We start from the raw sequence: 19904 nt of genomic DNA, 5'->3' as shown, positions 1-19904 counted from the left end.
GCAAAATTTCTCAGTTCAGTTCCATAAAACTGACTCTGAACATATTAAAACAAAACTTGTCTCTGGGGCTTCATGTAACTGTGAGAAGGGAAGGAAACTCCAGATTTACAGCTAATAAGGTGTGCACCTGGGCATATCCCTGCTTTTGTCGCAGACTAGAAGCTGGATTCCTAAGAATGAGGCTGGAAAGTGGAGGGAGTGTTTGGACACCAATTGCAAAATTCATGGAAGATGTGGCAGGCAGAGGGGGCACCTTGGAAACAGCTCCCAGCATGGGCTGGGGCTTCCCTTAGATTCTAGTGAAGATAATTGTTGGGAAGTGGAGTTCACACTCCTTAACTGAATTCAGACCCTGCTGCTTGACTGCTTATAGGGACATGAGTAAACCACTCAATTCTGAGCCTCAGTTTACTCATTTGTTGGATTAGAGTGTCTCTGAGCTCCAAATTTTCTATCTTGCGATCTTTAAAAGTGTTGAGAGAGGAGAGCTCCTGGGTCCTGAGGCACTCAGTGAGGTAGTGCAGCCATCTAAGAGTCCCAGGACCGAGGGAGGAGAAGAAAATGTAAGCCGGGGCTGGGCGGGGGTTGCTGTGGCGGCGGGCGTGAGGCCGGTGGGGGCGGCTCCCCCAGTTAGCTCTGCTCCACGCTCCTCTCAGTGCAGGAAGACTGGGTCGGATAGTCTAGGCACGCCAGGGCACCCTGGGCCGGACGCGAAGGGAACTAGGTGATCGAAAACGGGGCGAGGAGCTGGTTTCACGTTGTCTGAACTGGAAAACTGAGTGTTCTCCCGCGGGGGTGTCCTAGTAGGCTAGCCCGCCTAGTAGGTCGACCCCTTGTTGGGAAAAAAAAACATCTGGGAAGCGGGTGGCCGCTGTGGGCTACTCCAGGAGGCGGAGCCGTCAGGTTCATCTGCTCCTCTTTTCCGCAGCCAGCTCCCCAGCAACTCCCTCTGGTGCTGCGATGTTCGCCTTGGGATCCTTTCTGCTGTTGTGCCTTCTTGGGCCACCTTTTGGCTTCTTCTCTGCGCTAGGTAAGACATCTCTCCCAGCCTCTTCTGCTCCCCGCCCTTTAGCCCCAGCTTAGATTCCACGCCATCATCCCTTAGGTGCGAAACCTGCGCGCCCCTTCGGCGCTCCGAAGGGAAAAGCGCTCTTATCTTAGCTTGTCTTCTTAGGAACGTGACCATCCTGCCCCAGTACTCCTTTGGCGCAGTGCTCCTCTCATCTCCTGCAGGTCTGGCGGGCTCCTTTCCGGAAGGATTCTATTCTTCTTCGAGAGAAAGTCTCCTGCGAAGGGATGGGAACGGGTGAAACTAGGCACTAACAAAAAATGGATAGTAGCTAAGAGGGAGGGAGCTCTGGGCCCAAGGTCTGAAGCTTTGGGGCTTGGACAGTCCCTTGGGGCACAGAGCCCCAAGACATCAAAACTTTGCTAGCCTCTCGGGTTCCTGACTTATGACTCTGACACCTCCCCTCGCCCTGGTAGAAGTCGGATGTATAGCAGGTCGTAGGTCTTTGGGCGAGCCGTATTTGTATGATTATGAACATTTCTTCCTCCCTGCCGCTCTAGGTACCTTGATACATTTCTCTTGCATCGGTATCTTTAGAAGCTTGGTATCCTGCATTCTGTCTGAAGGAGCCAGGTTTAAGGTGTTTTACTCATACAAAGAGCTTATTTTGTGCAGACCATTTATGAATACAAGAGAACCCCCCCCCTCCCTTAAATAAGATAAGGTGCTTTTCTTAAAACAGCATTGTAATTCGTAGCAAATGTATAAGATTTTGTAGAGTTCTTTTGATCTCCATCAATGAGGAAACTGAGGATCCCAGAGGCTAGAAAGTATTTGGCCTGAGACTGTAACCTAGATTTCCAGTTATTGCTATTGTTGCTGCACCATAGCTAAGTCATACTAGGGAGCCCAGCAGACGAAGACTCCTTGGATTTTACAGTGATATAATGCATTTGTAGCACCTTTAAGGACAATTGGGGATTTTAAAAAGGTTAGTTAATCTTTTATTTTTTATTAGCTAAAAGGTTTTCTGATTCTGTTTGGGGACTATTACACCTCTTTAAGACTCAAAGGTTTCTGCTGCTTTAAGGAGTCCTATCGGGCTCCTCAGATAAAAATGTCAGTTTTCTCTGTTTTGTTTTGTTTTTCCCCCCTGGAGTTCAAGGGTACTTTCTGTATTCTAGGCCTGGAATGTGAGGTGGACTGTCACCGGGATAGAGGAATCTGTGAAAAGGACCTGTGTAGGTGAGAAGGAAGGGCCTGAGACTGGGGTGGTTGTTGGGGATAATACCGAATGTACGGCTAAGATTGAAATAACTCTGAAAAGATTTTCTAGGAGGTCCACCTTCTTTCCCTCCTCTCCCCCTACATATCCATAATTGAATGAATAGACTTCTCTCACTAAGTAAGGCATGCCTCTGGGGCAAGCTACCCTTGGGGCGGGTCCATACTAGCATGGTGATATATTTTCATATATTTATATGTGTCTGTGTTGTTTCTCTTGATAGCATGTAAGGTTCTGGAGGTCAGGGATTGTTTCATTTTTGTCTTTGTATTCCCAGCACTTGGAATAGTGCCTAGTAAATAGAGAGCACTTAATAAATGCTTGGTGATTGATTGTTGATTGGCAGGTGGATTCACAATTGAAAGTTGTCCAACCCACCTAAGTGGGAGTCCCAGAGCTGCTGCTCTCAAACTCAAACCCCCTTTCTGGCAACTAGGAATGGCATCTTAATGATTCAAGGCGTGGGCTTTCAGGAGACAAAGAGCTATTAGGTATGCATAAATTTTTCACTTTTTAAAAAAATCCTTTTCTCTTTTGGCATTTTGCCTTGGGTTAAACTGGAGATTTTAAGCTTGAAAGCTCTTTTCCCTAGCTCCATCCTATATCGCCTCATTTTAATGTGGATGTAACCCTTGGTTTTCTAAGGCTATGCCCACAGAATTAAGCTTGGTTTGTTCTTTTCAAACTAAATAGTAAGGGCTTCTAGCAGAAGTGTGCACCTGACCTTTAAGGACCAGCCTAACAGTGTTTCTTAAGTGGGACAAACCTATCAGGGGAGTGACAGCATCCTCATCTACATTGAGGGAGGCAGCACCTACACTGATTTAAATCACTAGATCTTGAAGGATTTAAGTATACTGGGAATATGCCTTTTTTTTCTTTCATAAGTTTTTCATTTATTTTTTTCCACTTTTCATTTCCGAAACTTATCCTTCTCTTTTCCTCTAGCAATGGAATTATTCCTTGCAACAGTAATTTTTAAAGAAAGAAATACAGTTTAGCAAAACTAAACAATATCTTGGCCAAATTTGACAATATATGCAGTTCTCCACACCGATGGCCCCTCACCTCTGCAAAGGAGGAAAGTAGTCCATTTTCTCAGTTTTTCTCTGGGTACAAATTTGATCATTATAATTACAGCTGCCTACTTTCAGTTTTTGTTCTTTCTAATCACATTGCTGTAGTCATTATGTAGGTTATTTCCCTGGTGCTGGTCACTTCATTCTGCATAAATCCATATCTTTTACCACGCTTATTTAAATTCATCTTTTTTTTGTGGCCTGACATTTCATTTGATTAATGCATCATGATATTTTTTAGCCATTCCTCAATTAATGGATTTCTATTTTTCCATTTTTTTCTACCAAAAATATTATGTATATTTCTATGTATATGGAAAAAGTATTTTTGTCTTTGGTTTCTTGGAGCATACATTACTAACAGTGATTTTTGGATCAGTAGGTATGGAGATTTTAGTAACAAAAAAAATCAAAATTTGAGATTGTTTTACAGAACTGTTGGAAAAAGAATGACTTTTTTTTTTGAGGAGAACTATATTTTCCACTTCCTTTTTTATTATTGCTTTCAAAATGGAAGTTGTATTGTTTTTTATTTAAAAATTAAAATGGATTAGAGAGAATAGTGATTTGAGAGTCTTACAGGTAACTCATATATAAGAATAAGTCAGGAGTCAAGTAGTAAGAAAAGCATGTTTAGATAGTGACTATTAAGCGTACTAAGGAGAAGAGAGGGTAGCTGCCTTTGGACAGACCCAACACATGGGCAATTGTATTTACCCTCTATTTTCTACCTCCTGGCTGGGACTTGTGACAATTCCTGGTTTTCTAACCTCAGTATCTCTTGGGATCCCCCTTTACCTTCATCAGTCAATTAACAGTCATTTTACTGGGCTAAGTAAATATGGGTTTGGATATAAAAATGAGACAGTTTTGACCTCAAGGAGCTTATATTCTACTTGCAATAACAATTAGTGACTCTGATCCTCAATATTTTTCCCCCATCTAATTTCCTGTGATCTGTTGACCTAATCTAGTCTCCTCAACCCCCCCTCCCCCCAATTCCCAGGCTGGGTGGAATTTCAGCTTAATTACATCAGGTAATGCTCTTTACTGATTTTGCCTCTATCTAAGTAACCTCTGAACTTTTGCAGGTGTCGACCTGGTTGGCAGGGACCCCTGTGCAATGAGTGTGTTACCTTTCCTGGTTGCCTACATGGAAGTTGTTCTCTTCCCTGGCAATGTATCTGTGAGGATGGCTGGATTGGGAGCCTCTGTGATATAGGTTTGTGAATATCTACTTGACATTTTTACTTGATAGAAGGCAGCAGCCCTGAGTCCTAGATTTAATGGACAAGATCGCCATCTACCGATTCAAGTGAGCTAACAGTTTTGTAGGAGGTGACCCACCTCTCTGGGCACTGAGGCTTCACTGTGCTGGGTATTCTGGGAAAGATAAGAGAAGTGCAAGAAACAGTATTTTTTCTTTGGGGAACTGTTACTGTGGTGTTGATGAGGCAGATTTTAATAGGGGGGAAAATAGCTCAGTGAAAATCCAAAGTAATGTGCTAGTGGGTGAGGTTCAGAGTCATCAGAAAAGACTCCAGGAGGAGACAAATAGGGATTGAGGCATTTTAGGTACATTAGTAGCTTCAGAAAAAGCTTCAGGCAACCCTTTGCCATAGAAAAATTCCTCCTCCCTTATATTACTCCCTGCCCCATCACCAATGTTCTTATTTCTCTTCTACTTGTCTTTATGGTAAGAGAGGATTCTATACCCCCAATGAGTCTGGTTGTTATTCCTTCTCGAGACAATTCTGATGGGAATAAAGTTAAAGTATCACCTCCCTCATCCTCCCCTCCACTGTAATATTTTTTTTTCTTGTGCTTCTTTAGGTAATATAATTTATCCCATTTTACCTCTCTCATTCCTTTTCTCTTAATGCAATATTCTTTTTCACCCCTTAATTTTTTTTGCATATCATCCTAAAAAATTTACTTCCACACACTTTCTTTATGCATACTTATTCTAACTACTATGATAATGATAAAAATTTTGAGTTACGATATCATCTTTCCATGTAGGAAAATAAATTTGACCTTATTGAGTCCCTTAAATTTTCTCTTTCATATTTACCTTTTTATGCTTCTCTTGAACCTTTTATTTGGATATCAAAATTTCTATTTAGATCTGGCCTTTTCATCAGGAATACTTAGAAATCTTCTATTTGATTAAATCACCATTTTCCTCCTGAAAAAAATATAGTCACTTTTAATGGGTAGATGATTCTTGGTTGTAAAACCAGTTTTTTTTTTTGGCCTTCTGGAATATCATATTCCAAGCCTTCTGATCCTTTAAGAAAAGATGCTAAATCCTGTGTAATCCTGACTGGCTCCATGATATTTGAATTGTTTCTTTCTGGTTGCTTTTTGCAGTATTTTCTTCTTGGCCTGGGAGCTCTTGAATTTGGGTATAATATTCCTAGGAATTGTCATTTGAGGACTTATTGCAGCAGTTATCTGTATATTCTTTCACTTTCTTTTTTGTTCTCTTGTTCAAGACTATCAGGACAGTTTTCTTTGATAATTTATTGTAATATGTTGTCTAAGCTTTATTTATTTATTTTTTTGATCATGACTTTTAGATAGTCTAATAATTCTTAAATTGTATCTCCTGGATCTAGTTTCCAGGTCAGTTTTTTTTTCAGTGAGATATTTCACATTTTCTTCAATGTTTTCATTCCTTTCATTTTGCTTTATTGTTTCTTGATGTCTCAAGTCATTAACTTCTATTTTCCTAATTCTAATTTTAAATACTGATTTTCTTCCATGACTTTTTGAACTTCCTTTTCCATTTGGCCAGTTCTATTTTTAATGCAACTCTTCTCCATTGGATTTTTTTGTGCCTCTTTAGACCAATTCTTCTTTTCCCGCTGTTATTTTCTTTTTGCATTACCTATATTTCTTCCCTCCATTTTCTTCTACCTCTTCTATTTGACTTTTGAATTCCTTTGAAATCTTTTTGAGCTCTTCTAGTACCTGAGACCAATTCCCATTTTCTTTGAAGTTTTGCATGGGGCTGCTTTGTTTTCACTGTTTCTTCCAGAGTCAGTGTCTTGTTCTTCTTTGTCCTCATAATTTTTTTTTTTGGTTAGGTATTTCTTTTGCTGTTTGCTTATTTTTTCCAGCTTTTTTTTTGGGGGGGGACTTTTATTTTTCTTTCTCTTTTTTAAACACTTACCTTCCATCCTGGAATCAATACTGTATATTGGTTCCAAGACAGCAGAGTGGTAAGGGTTAGATAATGGGGGTTAAGTGACTTGCCCAGGATCACACAGCTGGGAAGTGTCTGAGGCCGGATTTGAACCTAGGACCTTCCATCTCTAGCCCTGGCTCTCAACCCACTGAGATACCCAGCTGCTCGCTGACCCCTTATTTTTCTCTTAATGGTACACTCTGTTCTCAGGGTAGAGGGTACATTCTCTTAAACTCCAATTTTTCCTTGCTGTTCCACCTGATCTACTTTTGGTATTCTACAAGTTTCAGTTCTTCCAAGGTGGTATGACAGGGAGTTCTGAAAGCTGCTGATCCAATCTTCCTTAGGGACTGCTGATGACTTGCAGGACTCAAAGCACTGAGGGCTACTTTTCCCTGGAGCTAGAGGCTTCATCACAGACTTGAACCAGCTAAGCCTCACAGACTTAGTGCCTCCTTGTAGGCTTGTATCAGAACTTGGTACTTCAAGGGGTCGTGTGGGGTGCTCTGCTATTGGATTAGGCAGAGTTTTGGGGTCTGGAAGTTGGTCTGTGCCTGGGTTTGGAACTTGGTGTGGCAGGTGAGAAGTCGGTGGCTTGCATTTCTTTGTGCGTAGTTTTACTTTCATTTCTTTTACTCCAAGAAATAGACTCTCTCCTACCTACCTTTCAAGTTATTTTCCACAGGAGAGTTACTTCACTCTGTCCACTTGTTCCTTATTTGTATGGTGACTCCCGTATTTATTTTGAGGCTCAATTTTAAGGTTAGTTTGAGAGGATTCTTAGAGTGGTTCCAACTTTTCATGCTGTTAAGCCACCATATTGGATCTTTCCCCAAGTAGAAAAAGCTTCAGGGAAGGCAGAGGTGACTGTATTAGATGTAACTCTCTAGGTAACTAGGTAGGACAGTGGATAGTGTTAGATTTGAAGTCAGAAAGATGCAAGTTCATATTCTTGCCTCAGACCCTTACTTGAGACCTTGGCAAGTCATTTAGCCTCAGTTTCCTCAACTGTAAAATGGGAATCATAATAGCATCTTCCTCCTAGGGTTGTAGTGGGGGTCCAATGAGATTATATTTGTAAAGAGCTTGGCATGGGGCCTAGCACATAGTAATCACTAAGTGTTTGTTCTAGTTTCTTCTCCCCCTCCTTTTACTGCCTGTATGGCTTGGATAAGTCACTATCTCTGAAATGAGGGGGTTGACTCTCAAAGTCCTGGTTAAATTTAACCTTCTCCATGATGCCTTCCCTAATCCATTTGAAATGGTTCTCCCTTCCTTGTAACTCTGTAATTCATTTAGGGTACATACAATGTTCTGTTTTATATTTTACTTCTATGTAGATGTGCTCTTCCCTCCTCTAATAGACCGTAAGTTTAATGAAGGTATGACTGTGCCTGGCTCATCTTTGAATCCCTACACAACCCTTTTCATAGTAGGCATCTAATAAATGAAGTTTGAATTTCAATTTCATTTTCCAATCATTTTGTCTGAATTTTCTTGGAGAAGAGTATTCTTCTTTTAGGCAACCTGAGTTTTAAATATTATCAAACTAATTTGGACTGAGATGATGTCAGAACTGCAGAAAGGCTGCTGCAGGGAATCAATAAAAATTTTTATTATGTACCTACTGTGTGTCTATCTATACACGGGAAGTGCTTAGGCAGTGTGAAGCAAGAAAAAAAATAGAGATTAATTAATTATTGTACCTTAGATCTCTATAAACCCATCAGTGGATGTTAAATTCTAATTTGGGAGTTGATTCCTTTGTAGGGAGACAAGTCAACAAGAGATGCTATAGGCATAATCATTTTATGCCTCAGTTTCCCTAAAATAAAAAGATCAGAACAGATATTTAAAAAATGTTTTTTCTTCCTCTCCTATGTTCTATAAGAGTAGTCAAATAATGCACACACATGTTACCAGGGCAACCAGGGTCTTTAGAAATCCACTAATAAATAAGTTGGCCCTTAGTAAACCTATCCAAAGAGTCAACTGAATTTTTGTGAATTTTGGAGTTAGAAGGGGCCTTCTGAAATCTTGTCAGACCTGGAAAGGATATTAGAATCACAGAGAAGGGAAAAGCCAAGAATTTGTTAAATGCCTACTCTGTGTTAGTAACTCTGCCAAGCATTTTACAAATATTATCTCATTTGATCCTCAAAACAATAGTGTGAGGTAGAATCAATTATTATCCTCATATTGCAGTAGAGGAAACTTGAGACAAGCAGAAGTTAAGTGATTTGCCCAGAGTCACATAGCTAGTGATTGTCTGAGGCAAGTTTGACTTAAGTCTTCCTGATTCTAAGACTGTAACTTCTATCCATTGTGCTACCTAACTGCCTTAGAGGATCAGAGCTAGGACAGACCTCAAAATAGTAGAATCAGAGCATGAGAGATGAGATTAAAACCCTGAATTCTTTAGGAAATAAAATGTCAGAGCTGGAGAGAACCTGGAGATAGATAGTCTCATCCAGCCCTCTGATTTTGTAGATGAAGAAGCTGAGGCCCAAAGTGGGGAATGCTACTCATTGAGTTAGGAGAAGAGCATGACTAGAAAAAAAGGCTTCCTGAATTCAGAATCTGGCACACTTTTTATTCATCCATCTGGGTTAAGTGATTGCTTTCCTAATGTTGGCTTCTAGACCAGGGGAATAAGAAGGAAAGACTTCATGGAGAAATAAGATGGTATCTGAACTGCTTCTTAAAGGAGAAGAGGTACTTTTGGAGGCAGAATTGAGGAGAGAGGTATTGAGGATTTCCACTGTAAAGTCAGGAGATGGAGTCATCTTTATTCTTTTCTTTTCAATTTAATGGTTTAGTAAATCATAGACTTTACTTGACATAGGAAGATTGTACAGTAGATAGGGCACTGGGTCTGGAGTCAGAAAGACTTGAATTCAAATCTGGTCGGATACTTACTATCTGTGTGAACCAGTTTATCTCAGTTTCCTCTTCTGTAAAATGAAAAGGAAATGGCAAACCATTTCAGTATCTCTGCCTAGAAAATCTCAAATGGGGTCATGAAAAGTCAGATATGATTGAACAACAACAAATCAAAGGATCATAGATACAGAGTTGGAAGTGATCTTAGACGCCATCAACTCCAAACCTTTTCTTTTATAAATGAGGAAACTGAAGTCAACAAGGTGAAATGATTTGTCCTAGCTACCATAGCTACTAAGTATTTGAGGCAGAACTTAAACCATGGTCATCCTGACTCTATATCTCAAATACAGCCTTTAACAAAGTTTCCCATAGGGATGAAGGATAGTTCTTGTCAAAGTGATTATTTCAGAGCTGGTCTAAAATTCTTTAATTATTCTACCATTAATGAGTTCCTCTGGATATGGCAATTGGAAAATGCACTATACTCTGAGTGACTCAGATATTTCCAGCATGAAAATAGCAGCTGAAGTTGGTGTACTAGATTAAGTTGCCATGGTTCTATGGGAGTTAAATTAAAATTCTGTTAAAGGTCTGTATATGCAATTAATATCCATTTCCTTGAGGACATGTTGTTGATGACCACATCAGAAAATGTTTCCTAAATAACATTTTCTTAGTAAAACAAAGCAGTGTGTTTTTCCCCCTTTTTCTTCCCCTCTGCTAGGGAGGGGAAGGGTGAACTTAAGGTAGCCTCTGTGATACTTTCCCACTCTGGGGTTCTATAAGTCTAAGACACTAGGACTATGAATCTAAATATTTCTAGGTTGAGAAGAGTATGATGGGGAAAAAAGATCTAGTTTGGTGTCAAGAAATTGGGGTTCAAATCCTAGTTCTGTGACCTTGGGCAAGTCTCACTTTCTTCATCCATAAAATGAATGGATTGGACTAGATGACGTAATTATTTCCAACTCTAAATTTGTGATTCTAGTACATATTCACAAAATCTATTTATTTGATATGATATGTGATGATAATTTGAATCAAACAAATGTTTTATAAATAGTTAAGACTAGGCCAATTCAACTTATGAGTTAATTCATAGGGAAAATTTGGCTTACACCACCCTTTCCTTAAATTCTTTTTTTTTTTAATTAGCCTGAAACTCTCATAAGCAGCACTAAATAGACAATAAAATCTTTTGTTCTTTATACTTCTCAGACAGTTGTTTGAATATAAATACATTGTAGACAAATTTTGTCCAAGATTTGACTGCTCCCATTCTGCTCTTTTTAAAATCAGACCATCTCATGGTACCTCAGACCACCTCTCTATCATATTTTCAAGTAGGTGCCTTCTCTGCTCACTCTCCCCCCAAGCATCTTAGCTCCCTTTTATGTAATGTCTTCTCCTATTAGAGTGTAAGCCTATTGAGGCCAAGGACTCTTTTGTACTTATATTTTTTTTCCCCAGGGCTTAGCACAGTGTCTGACACAATAAATTCTCTATCTATCTGTCCTTCTATCTAGCCTTAGATACGTACTAGCTATGTGGCCTTGGGCAAGTCATTTAACCCTGTTTGCCTAGCCCTTGTCCTTTTGTCTTAGAGTTGTTATTAAAACAAAAAGTAAGTTGTTGTTTGTTTTTTTTTTAGATGCTAGAGGATCTGTTTTGTTTGGTGTTTACTTTTAGATAGCTGTTCTAAGAATCATCTAGTTTAGCTATGTCTCATATTCAGCTCACTTTCTCCCTGACAGCCTTTTGCTGTTTGAGGAGGTAATGTTGCTCATAATCTTCCATTCTACTCCCTTGTGGTGTTTTGCAGATGAGCTCGTACTCTAAATTCACATTGCTCTTGGTTACCACATCCTACTGCTCCATGAGGAGATTAAGTGTCTATCACTGTTAAGGTGTTTTGGGAGTTCTTTCTGCCTCCTTATTGTAGCAACCATTCTTTGCATCAATTAAACTTCTTTTGGAAATGTTAATAAATCAGAGTTCTTTCCTTTGATCCATTTCCCAGTTGTCAAAGTCAGGTCATTTGCTGTAGTCACGCATCTCACACATCTCACTTTTATCCTTCTTTCTACTTTAATATTATTTTGCTATTTACTTTGACCTTTATTCCAATGAGTAAATAATCTGACTACACAGAGCCAGCTGATTCTTCAATGACTGCTATATCTGTAGCTGGCTGTTTCTTGTCTGTTAAAATATAGTTCATTGACTTTAAGGAACTGTTTGACTTGGTAGAGCAAAACGAAACCATAAAGGCTTTCCTCTAAGTGCTAGAACTGTACAAGATTTGAAGACAGACATGACAACAGAGATTACTCTATTCAGCAGTGTGCTGAGTATAGCTATCAAGCAAGGTATCAGACACAGGAAGCTATTTATTTACCAAAGGTATTCACCAGGTTGGTGGAGGAAATCCTGTGCAAAGTCCAAATGAAAGAAGAATTTCCTATTCATGCCAAGGCTTCCAAATGACCCTGTTCCCAACTGACCTTGTGCTACTTGAGTCAAGTCTTAGAACATGACAAACTTTCCTTAGTGAAATACATACCAATGTCATCTTTGATAGAAAGAGGCTTGTAGCCCAGACTGTGACATGAAGTCAATAGGTAGCCTGCCAATTTGGCCCATCAATATGCATTTCAGGAACTGCAGATGGATAATGAATAATGAATTGGGCCAAGAACTGAGCAGGAAGAAGTCAGACTAGATCTCATTGGGGAAATTGCACAGCATTATGAATAGTTCCAAGTCACTCCCTAGCATACAAATCCATCTCTTTAACATTAATATGTACTCTTCTTTGGATGACCCCAAGAACAACACAGAGTGTGCATTGGCTTTAGTATGTTATCAACTAAGAATTGCACTCAAGAAATTGTACAAGATATCATCAAAGAGATGTATAACTAGAAAGGGAGAACATCTATATGTCTATTTAGGAAGAGTGAGGGACTGACAGTCTGTGTACCTCAATGGTAATCACAGAAAAGTGAGGGATCTAGAGAATGACTCCCAACATATTGATCAGACCCAACTATGGAGGCATTATGGGAGATGAGGATGTGCACAGAATGGGCAGGCATGAGTGGATCACAGGATCAAATTTCCATTTAGAGCTAGAAGGGACTTCAAATCTAACCTCCTAATTTTAAAGATGAGGAAAGTGTGGGACAGAGAGCTTAAGTGGTGTACTTAATATACAAGAGGTAATAAGTGCCTAACATGGGATTTGAACCTAAGTCTCGTCATGCCACCATTCTCTACATTACTTTATGCTACATCTGGGTCATGATTTAGCTGTTTATGGGGTTACCCAAAATATGGAAGTAGTATACACAGAGACTTCATAAAATGGTTTTGTAAGGCAAAATTTAACATAAAGGGCTTACTTAGAGTCCATCCAGGGATACTAGTAACTAATGTTTGAAGGATCTTTTTAGAAGAAATTTTTCTGCAAAAGATGGTTCCATAACATGCTTCAGAATTATAGAATCACAAAATTTTAGTGTTAGAAGGGATCTTTGGGACTGTCCAATGCACAATACCTGGCATGAAAGGGGTACACAAAAGCTTATTGATTGATCCATGCTTCCCCCAAAACAAACCTCAAAATATTTTTATTACAACATATAGAAATAATTATTCAAATTTTGCTTTTATACTTCTACAAGTCTCTAGTGCAATTCATAATAATGTATGGCTATCACCCTAGAAAATTGCAGCTAGGTGGGTCAATAGATTGAGAGCCAGGCCTAGAGATGGCAGGTCCTGGGATAAAATCTGGCCTCAGACACTTCCTGTCCATATAACTCTGGCCAAGTCATTTAACCCTTACTACCTATCTCTTATCATTCTTCTGCCTTAAAACCAATACTCAATATTGACTCTAAGATGTAAGATTTAAAAATACTAAAAGGAAAAATGCACATTAAATGAGAAAGAACCTACTACCTTCTCAGGCAGATTATTTCATAATAATATATGGGTATCATGCTTGAAAATTGCATATTGAAGAGAACTTATTGCCTTCTCAGACAAAATATTCCACTTTTGAATACCTTTGATCATTAAGAAGTTTTTTGAATAATCAAAACTATTATTTTGTTTCTTTCCAACTGTTAGCAATTTACTTCTATTTTTGTCCTCTTCAGGCAACAGAGCAAGTTTAATCCCTCTTTACATCATGATCTTTCAAATGCTTGAAGATAGTGGTCCTGTCCTCATTGAGTCTTCTTTTATCCAGGCTAAACATCTCCAACCTTCCACCCAGTTCCTTTAGTTGGTCTTCCTGTGACATATAGGCCCTTGTCATCCTGATGACTCTTCTGTGGACCCTCTCTAACTTCAATGCCCTTTCTAAAGTGTGATGCCTAGGACTAAAAACAATATGGCAAATGAGGTCTGACCAAGCAAAGAATAATGGGACTATCATCTCTCTGTTTCTAGAAGTTTATCCCTCTTTTAATTTAGCCCAAGATTGTTGTTCAGTTGTCTTCAGTCACATCTGACTCTTCATGACACCATGTTTGTTTTTGTTTTTGTTTTTTTGGCAGAAGTACTGGAGTGGTTTGCCATTTCTGTCTTCATATCATTTTACAGATGAGGAAACTTAGGCAAAAAAGGGTTAAGTGATTCGTGTAGGGTCACAGAGCTGGTGAAGGTCTGAATCCAGATTTGAACTAAGGAAGAGGAATCTTCCTGACTTCCAGCACTCTATCCACTGTGCCACTTTAGATGCCTTAGTTCAAAGTTCATGAAATTTTTCCTTGTTGTCCATAGCATACTGTTGACTCATATTGAACTTATAATCCACTAAAATTCCCAGATCTTCTTTTAGATGAATTGCTTTTTAGCCATGTCTTCCCCATTTTGTATTTAGGAAGTTGATTTCTTGAACTTAAATGTGGGGCTACATTTTTCCACACTAAACTTCATCCCATTAGATGCAACCCATTTTTCTATCATACTGAAATTTTTTCATCTACTATTATCAGTACATAAGCTATGACATCTTTAAGTCAGATGTGCCATCTGTCTCTTTCCAAGTCATTGACAAAGATATTAAAGGCTCAAACACAGGTCCATTGGGCATTTCACAGCTTATACACCTTTCACACCTTATACATTGTCATGGAACCATTAATGATGACTCCTTGAGAATGGCAGGTGTAACATTTAAAATAGTGGAGCCATAAACTGTAACAGATAAGATATGTTTTTTTATATTAAAAATAAAGTGGTCACCAGGGAAAAATTCCCAAATATGAAATTAGATAAAACTATTAAAACAGATTGGCTTAGACATCTTCAACAGAAAATATACTATGAAGGTCAGGCAACTTGTAAACTTACAAGTGGGAAAGAGGTGAGAACTTACTCAGAAGTTTTTTCAGGTGTGAATTACTCAAAAGTTTAGTCTACACAGGTGCGAATTAAGAATGGTCTGTCCTTTAGAAAACGTCTACTGTGATTGGTAGATGTGAGAACTTGGGGGAGGTGACATAGGAGAAAATTCTCTTTAAAAGGAGCTGAGAAGCTGAGAGCAAGGGACTCTCTCTCTCAGAGAACTCTCTCTGGAGAAGTATCTGGCCAAAGCTGAACTGATGGGTCTCTGAACACTAGAGTCTTGCTTGGACAAATCTTGTGGTGAGTTGATAGGAGACTGACTGATCTCTCTCTTAAGGCTGGCCTAAGCTGGCCTAGCCCTTTTCCTACTATTCCCTCTTACTGTTTCTCTCCCTTTTCTTTAATTCCTTCATTTGTATTGATTAGAATCTCCATAAAACCCAGCTGATTGGGAATATTTCATATACTTGGATGGACAACACTTGTTATCTATATTGGTGACATTGCTAAGACATCAAAATACTGTTTATTTCTGAGAATTGCACTTCAGGTGTGACATTTTAAGTCCATCTTCTGGGTATCAACTTGCATGGAAAGAAGATTTGGAGCTATTTTATATGAGGTTTGTTATATGACTACATAATATTACACAGGATTGTAGAATCTTAGAGATGGAAAAGAATTTGGAGGCCATTTATTCCAACTTGTATCTGAGCAGTAATTTCCATTACATTTTCCTTGGCAAGTGGTCATCCAGCCTCTATCCCAAGACCTCCATAGATGGGAAATTCATTAACAATTGAACTAAACCCTTCCATTTTCAGAAAACTCTCTTTGTTAGGAAATTGTTCCTTCCTTTGAGCCACAATCAGCCTCTCAGCAGCTTCTCCTCATTACTCCTATTTCTGTTCTTCAGAGCCAAGCAGAATGTGAGATCCCTTATTCATATGATAGCCCATTAAATAAATACAAAATCATTCCCCTCTCCCACCTTATCATCTCTTCTATAGGCTAAACCTCTTTAGTTCTTTTAAATAGTAAATTACTCAATCAAGAAACATTTATTTAATTGCCTACTATGAGCCAGACATTTTGGCTAGGTCTTGGGGCTAAACATGCAAAAATGACTTCTAACTCCATGGATGTAAGAAAGGCTGTAATATATTCACAGCATGAATTAGGTGTCCAGATTAGCATAAAATGAATCATCAGGTAAAGGTATAACCTAAAAAAAGGAGATAGGCTGGATATCTAATTAAAGTCAAGGATGGCAGAGGCCCAACTGTTACATGGCACTGCTATCAATGAAATCCTTAAAACAAAACAAAACAAAACAAAGGGAAATGTTCAGCATTATAAGCAAGTCCTATATGATTTATGAAAAGACTTGGGGCAAAAATTGCACAGGATGAGATGATATGACTAGATTTCAATATGCTCGTGTGGAAGGAGTTCCTTGCTGGTTAAAAATTAAATTATTCATGAAATAATATTAAATGTATGTAATTGTTTGAACAAACAGAGGTTTTGGATAATGAAGATAGAGAAGGTGGTCAAGAGTTCCTTAGCTGTAGTTGAGGTTTAGTGTTTTTTAGTAGCTAATTTCAAATTGGATTTAGATCAGATCTCTATCTGTAGAGGCACATCTCTTTCCCTTCTCTCCTTCCGTTCCTCCTTCCCTCCCTCCCTCCCTCCCTCCCTCCCCATCTCTCTCTCTCTTCCTCCCTCCCTCCATCTTTCTTTTTCTTTCTTTCTTTCTTTCTTTCTTTCTTTCTTTCTTTCTTTCTTTCTTTCTTTCTTTCTTTCTTTCTTTCTTTCTTTCTTTCTTTCTTTCTTTCTTTCTTTCTTTCTTTCTTTCTTTCTTTCTTTCTTTCTTTCTTTCTTTCTTTCTTTCTTTCTTTCTTTCTTTCTTTCTTTCTTTCTTTCTTTCTTTCTTTCTTTCTTTCTTTCTTTCTTTCTTTCTTTCTATCTGCCTATTCATTTACTTGTCTTATCTTTATCTCTGTCTATCCCCATTTATCTATCTAGGCATATCTATTTATCTATCTCTGTCTCTCCATTCATCTATCTCTGTCTATTGAGGCATATCTATTTATCTATCTGTCTGTCTTTCTGTTTATCTATCTCTGTTCATCAATTATTTCTTTCTGTTCATCTGTCTCTTTCTGTCTCTTTATCTCTCTCTATCTGTCTGTCTGTCTGTCTGTCTGCCTGCCTGTCTGCCTGCCTGCCTGCCTGTCTGCCTGCCTGCCTGCTTGCCTCTTTTTATTACACAGAGTGCCTGGAGATGGTCAAAGAAACACTTTTACAAACTTGCCTTGATTCATTCACAGATGCTTGAAAAATAAACAGGAGATATTTGCCAGACACTTGAAGATTGTGGACATTGCCAAAGTGTGGCACTATACTGCCTGTCACCCCTAAAGTAATAGATATATTGGATTTCCTTATTTCACCCTGTTTTGTATTATTTTATTAATTCTGGGTATATTATGGACCTATTACTTATTTTATAACTGTTTATCATTTCTGCTTCAACTGATAGCCTTGGGCCTCTAGGTGACAGAGTGGATGGTGTTGGACTTGGAGTCAGGAAGACTCATTTTCTCAAATTCAAATCCAGTCTCAGACACTTACTATCTTTGTGACCTTGGTTAAGTCACTTAGCCCTGTTTTCCTCAGTTTCCTCATCTGTAAAATGAACTGGAGCAGGAAATGGCAAACTACTTCAGTATCTTTGCCAAGAAAATCACAAATGGAGTTATGAAAAGTTAGACAAAGTTAAAATGACTGAATAACAACAACTAACATTAAAAAGGATTAGTAAAGGAAAAAAATACAGAGACTCTAAAACAATTTCTATTCTATGAAATTATTCCAGAAAGTTACTTTGGGTTAGCTTCTTGGGACTGTATGGAACAAGTTGTTTGAAGAAACCTCTGAAAATGTACACATTTTTCTCAAGGTCCTCTATCAGTACAATTTAAACCACTGTCACTTTTAGAAGAAACCTTTGTTTGATGAACAAACTGCTCCCCTTCCCATCCCTGCTGCATGTTCACCCTATAACTGGCCTGATTTGATGACTCCATTTTACTTCCACAGGGGGTAATCCACAACTAGACAACACAAAACAAGGGGATTAACTGACCATGAACAGGACCATGGATACTTGAGTCTGAAGGGCTGATTCCCACAGAGAAAATAGTCATTATGTTTTCTTGTATTGAGCTAGTCTCTGCTAAAGGAGATCATTTCTTATGAAAGGCATGCAATTACTCAACCTGTCATTCAACTGTGCCTTTATTGATCCATTTGCTTCCTCTCTGAGAAATAAATGGTTGTAGAAAGATGTAATAATGGAAGTGTGGCACTATGCTACCTGGTAAACTAGCTTTCCTTTTGGTGGCAGGACTTGAAGAGAGAAATTAAAACAGCAGATGAAAACTTGTTACGCTGAGAGTGCTGTTTCCCATATACTTGCTCCTCAGCTGTTGATGTTGTGAACTTTAAAACTACTCCACCCTACTCAGACAGTACTTTAGAAGATTTGATTTAGCTATTTCCTGACTGTAACAATGGAGATACTTGGTCTAACAGAATCAGGAATGTCTTGGAAACTTTACATTGCTCCACCCTACTTAGTCTAACAAGGTCAGGAATGTCTGCACCCATACTTAAGGATTAAGTATCTAGGAGGATGGCCTTTGATAGACATGTACAGAAACAGCTGACAGATCCCCTGGGCTGTCCTAAGTCAAGCTAAGCTACCATTGGTACAGATAAGACACAGCAAAGTGATGTAAAAACCGTCTATATAGGGTGCGTCACTTCCTCTCTTCACTCTCTTTCCTGGAGAGGTGGGATCTGGCTGATCACCTCCTCTGAGCAGTCTGGGTGCCAGTTCGATCCCGGAACTCGAGCCTGGAGGAGCTCCCTCAGACAGCTTCCTTGAGATGGTCTCTTGGTGAGTGATAAGACTTACTTCCTTTTCCCTTGGGCTCAGGGCCCCTTTGGTCAAGGCCTTTAACTCCTTCCTGGCTCAGCCTGAGCTGGAGCAGTTTAAATTAACTCTTTCCTCTCTCTCTCTCTCTTCTCCTTAATTCCTTCTCTCTATATTAATTAAGATCACCATAATTTCCAGTTGACTTGGGTATTTTATTATTTGGGATATCCCATGGCAACCATTAATTAATTTAGATATTAAGTCACAACTATAAAATTATCCTTACAGTGTTGCACCTTCACTGCCAATGTTGCTTGGTCATATGTTTTGCATTTGATCTTTCTTGGTACATATGGTCTCCACTCCCCCCCCCCCCCCCACCTTGATTTTAAAAATGATTCAGGTTCCTTGAGGACAGAGACTTTCATTTTTGTCTTTATACCCCTAGCTGTTAGCATGCTGCTTAACAAATGCTTGTTGAATGAATATCTTTTAGGGTCCTTTTATTTTTTTTGTTCTTGTTACAGAGTTACAGATATTCAGCCTAACTGACACAGAGTCTCCTCTTCTGACCCATTCTACCTCTTATCTTGAACTCCCACCCTTTCTCTCTTTTTCCCCAGCTTATAGACACTGTTTCTCCTTTAAATTCTCCTTAGATAAGGCTCCCAGGCTCCTAATGCTCCTACAGATATGAAGAATTGAATTCATTTTTGAAGATTTTATCTTATTTTTGTGGATACCTTTTGTTGTTGCATCCTACTTATTTGTAGTATATCCCTCCCTGCCTCCAAACTGGTGAGTCATTCCTTATAAAAAAGATTAATAAAAAAAAAGATCAACTAATAAATTAATTTTAAGAATTAATAGGAGAAAACTTAATCTTAAAAGATCAGTTCAGCAAAATGAATACATCAACTACCTCTGAGAGAGTGGGCAATATTGCTTATCCATAATCCCACCTCTTGAATGCAGAGGGTTTTATATTTTTCTAGTTCTCTGGGGTCAAATTTGTTCATTGTAATTATTGTTGTTGTCATTTTTGTCATATCTGACACTTTGTGACCCCATTTAGGATTTTCTTGGCAAAGATACCAGAGTGGGTTACCATTTCCTTTTCTAGTGGATTAAGACAAAGAGAGGTT

General features: G+C 38.8%; 1 protein-coding gene across 3 annotated transcripts in view; it reads left to right on the top strand.

Moving 5' to 3' along the window:
* Positions 1-225: 225 nt before the first annotated feature.
* The window catches only part of DLK1 (delta like non-canonical Notch ligand 1), a 42756-nt gene continuing 23077 nt past the window's right edge, over positions 226-19904 (top strand). Inside the window, exons 1-4 of one of the 3 annotated variants that reach the window (XM_007473286.3) lie at positions 226-563; positions 929-1030; positions 2194-2254; positions 4465-4595. In XM_007473286.3, coding sequence (XP_007473348.2) covers positions 961-1030; positions 2194-2254; positions 4465-4595 — 262 coding nt within the window. In that variant the 5' untranslated portion in view covers positions 226-563; positions 929-960. 3 annotated transcript variants of the gene reach the window in all.

Source organism: Monodelphis domestica, chromosome 1, assembly GCF_027887165.1.
Source record: "Monodelphis domestica isolate mMonDom1 chromosome 1, mMonDom1.pri, whole genome shotgun sequence".
NCBI lineage: Eukaryota > Metazoa > Chordata > Mammalia > Didelphimorphia > Didelphidae > Monodelphis > Monodelphis domestica.
The sequence above is the reverse complement of the archived record's forward strand: the minus strand, read 5'-3'. Positions and strand labels throughout refer to the sequence as shown.